Source organism: Triticum aestivum, unplaced genomic scaffold (genome assembly GCF_018294505.1).
Source record: "Triticum aestivum cultivar Chinese Spring unplaced genomic scaffold, IWGSC CS RefSeq v2.1 scaffold267093, whole genome shotgun sequence".
Lineage (NCBI taxonomy): Eukaryota > Viridiplantae > Streptophyta > Magnoliopsida > Poales > Poaceae > Triticum > Triticum aestivum.
The window spans coordinates 1-1,178 of record NW_025282913.1 but is presented as its reverse complement, the minus strand read 5'-3'; the positions used below and the strand labels follow the sequence as shown (position 1 = coordinate 1,178).

The 1,178-nt window shown below is 48.7% G+C and overlaps 1 protein-coding gene across 1 annotated transcript; it reads left to right on the top strand.

Moving 5' to 3' along the window:
* Window positions 1-6: 6 nt before the first annotated feature.
* LOC123178576 (disease resistance protein RGA5) lies at window positions 7-1,172 on the top strand (the record flags this gene model as incomplete). The annotated part of the gene is made up of 2 exons (XM_044591470.1): window positions 7-803; window positions 929-1,172. Coding segments are annotated over exons 1-2 (1,026 nt in total), but the record flags the coding sequence as incomplete, so codon positions are not given.
* Between the last annotated feature and the right edge of the window lie 6 nt (window positions 1,173-1,178).

Genomic DNA, 1,178 nt, shown 5'->3' with positions numbered 1-1,178 from the left:
GGGGGGTGTCTGCGGGGGATCATGGAGGATCCCATGGTGAGCTCTTCCACGGGAGCGATGAACTCCCTCCTCGATAAGCTGGGAGTACTGGAGAACCGGTATCCCGACCTAGCTGAAGGCGTGCGAGAGAGCCTGAAGAGCCTAAGCGATGTCTTGCACAGCTTTGCTAGGCAGAGGACGAGGAACTCCCTCATCAACGAGTGGATGCTGCAAGTCCGGGAGGTGGTGTACGACATGGAGGACTGGATCGACGGCGATCCCTCCAAGGCCAAGCTGGATGATGTGGAGGAACAAATCGAAGAATTCAAGGCCCAGATCCAAGGTGCACGGGACCGCTGCACAAGGTACGGCCTTCTCAGCAGCATAGAGCCTAGTACTACTTGTGCACTACAAGATGATGCTGAAACCAGAGAATCAGTTGCCATGGATCCTAAACTGCTCCATGGGGAGGCGCCTTGCCGCCTTGTGGGCAGCGATGAACTAAGGAATGTTCTTGTTAACCACCTGATGGACCAAGAAGAGCGGCGTAAGGTGGTGTGCATCGTGGGAACCGGAGGAATTGGCAAGTCAACTCTTGCCACGGGAATATACCGACAGCTCCAAGGGCAGTTCAGCTGCGGGGCTTTCGTGCATCTTGGCCGGAACCCGTCCGTGAAGATGACCCTGATCAGTATACTCAAGCAAGTAATGCCGGATTGGCACTGCGAAGAGTATTTATGGAACGGCTACAACTCTGAGGACATGGAAGCATGGGACGAGAAGAAGGTCATCAATAAACTCTGGGCATTCTTAAAAACAAAGAGGTACTGAACCATATCTTCTTATCTTACTATTACGTGCTAATTGAATATTTCTCTCATGCATTGTGATATCAAGCCATACCCAATACGTACTGATGTTCACTCTATCATTTTGTTCTTTTTGCTAGTTATTTTGTTGTGCTCGTGGACATGCGGAGCATATCGACTTGGAAGAAGATCAGTTGTGCTTTGCCTAATAAAGACAAGTCTTCTGATAGGATATTGGTTACAACTTGTACCAAGGATATAGCAGAATCATGTTGCATACATCCTGGTGATTTTGTTCATCCGATGGAGCGCCTTAGCGAGAAAGATTCCAAAACATTATTTCATAGTAAACTACCTGTTTCAGAACAACATAGGCTGCTTGAAGTTTCT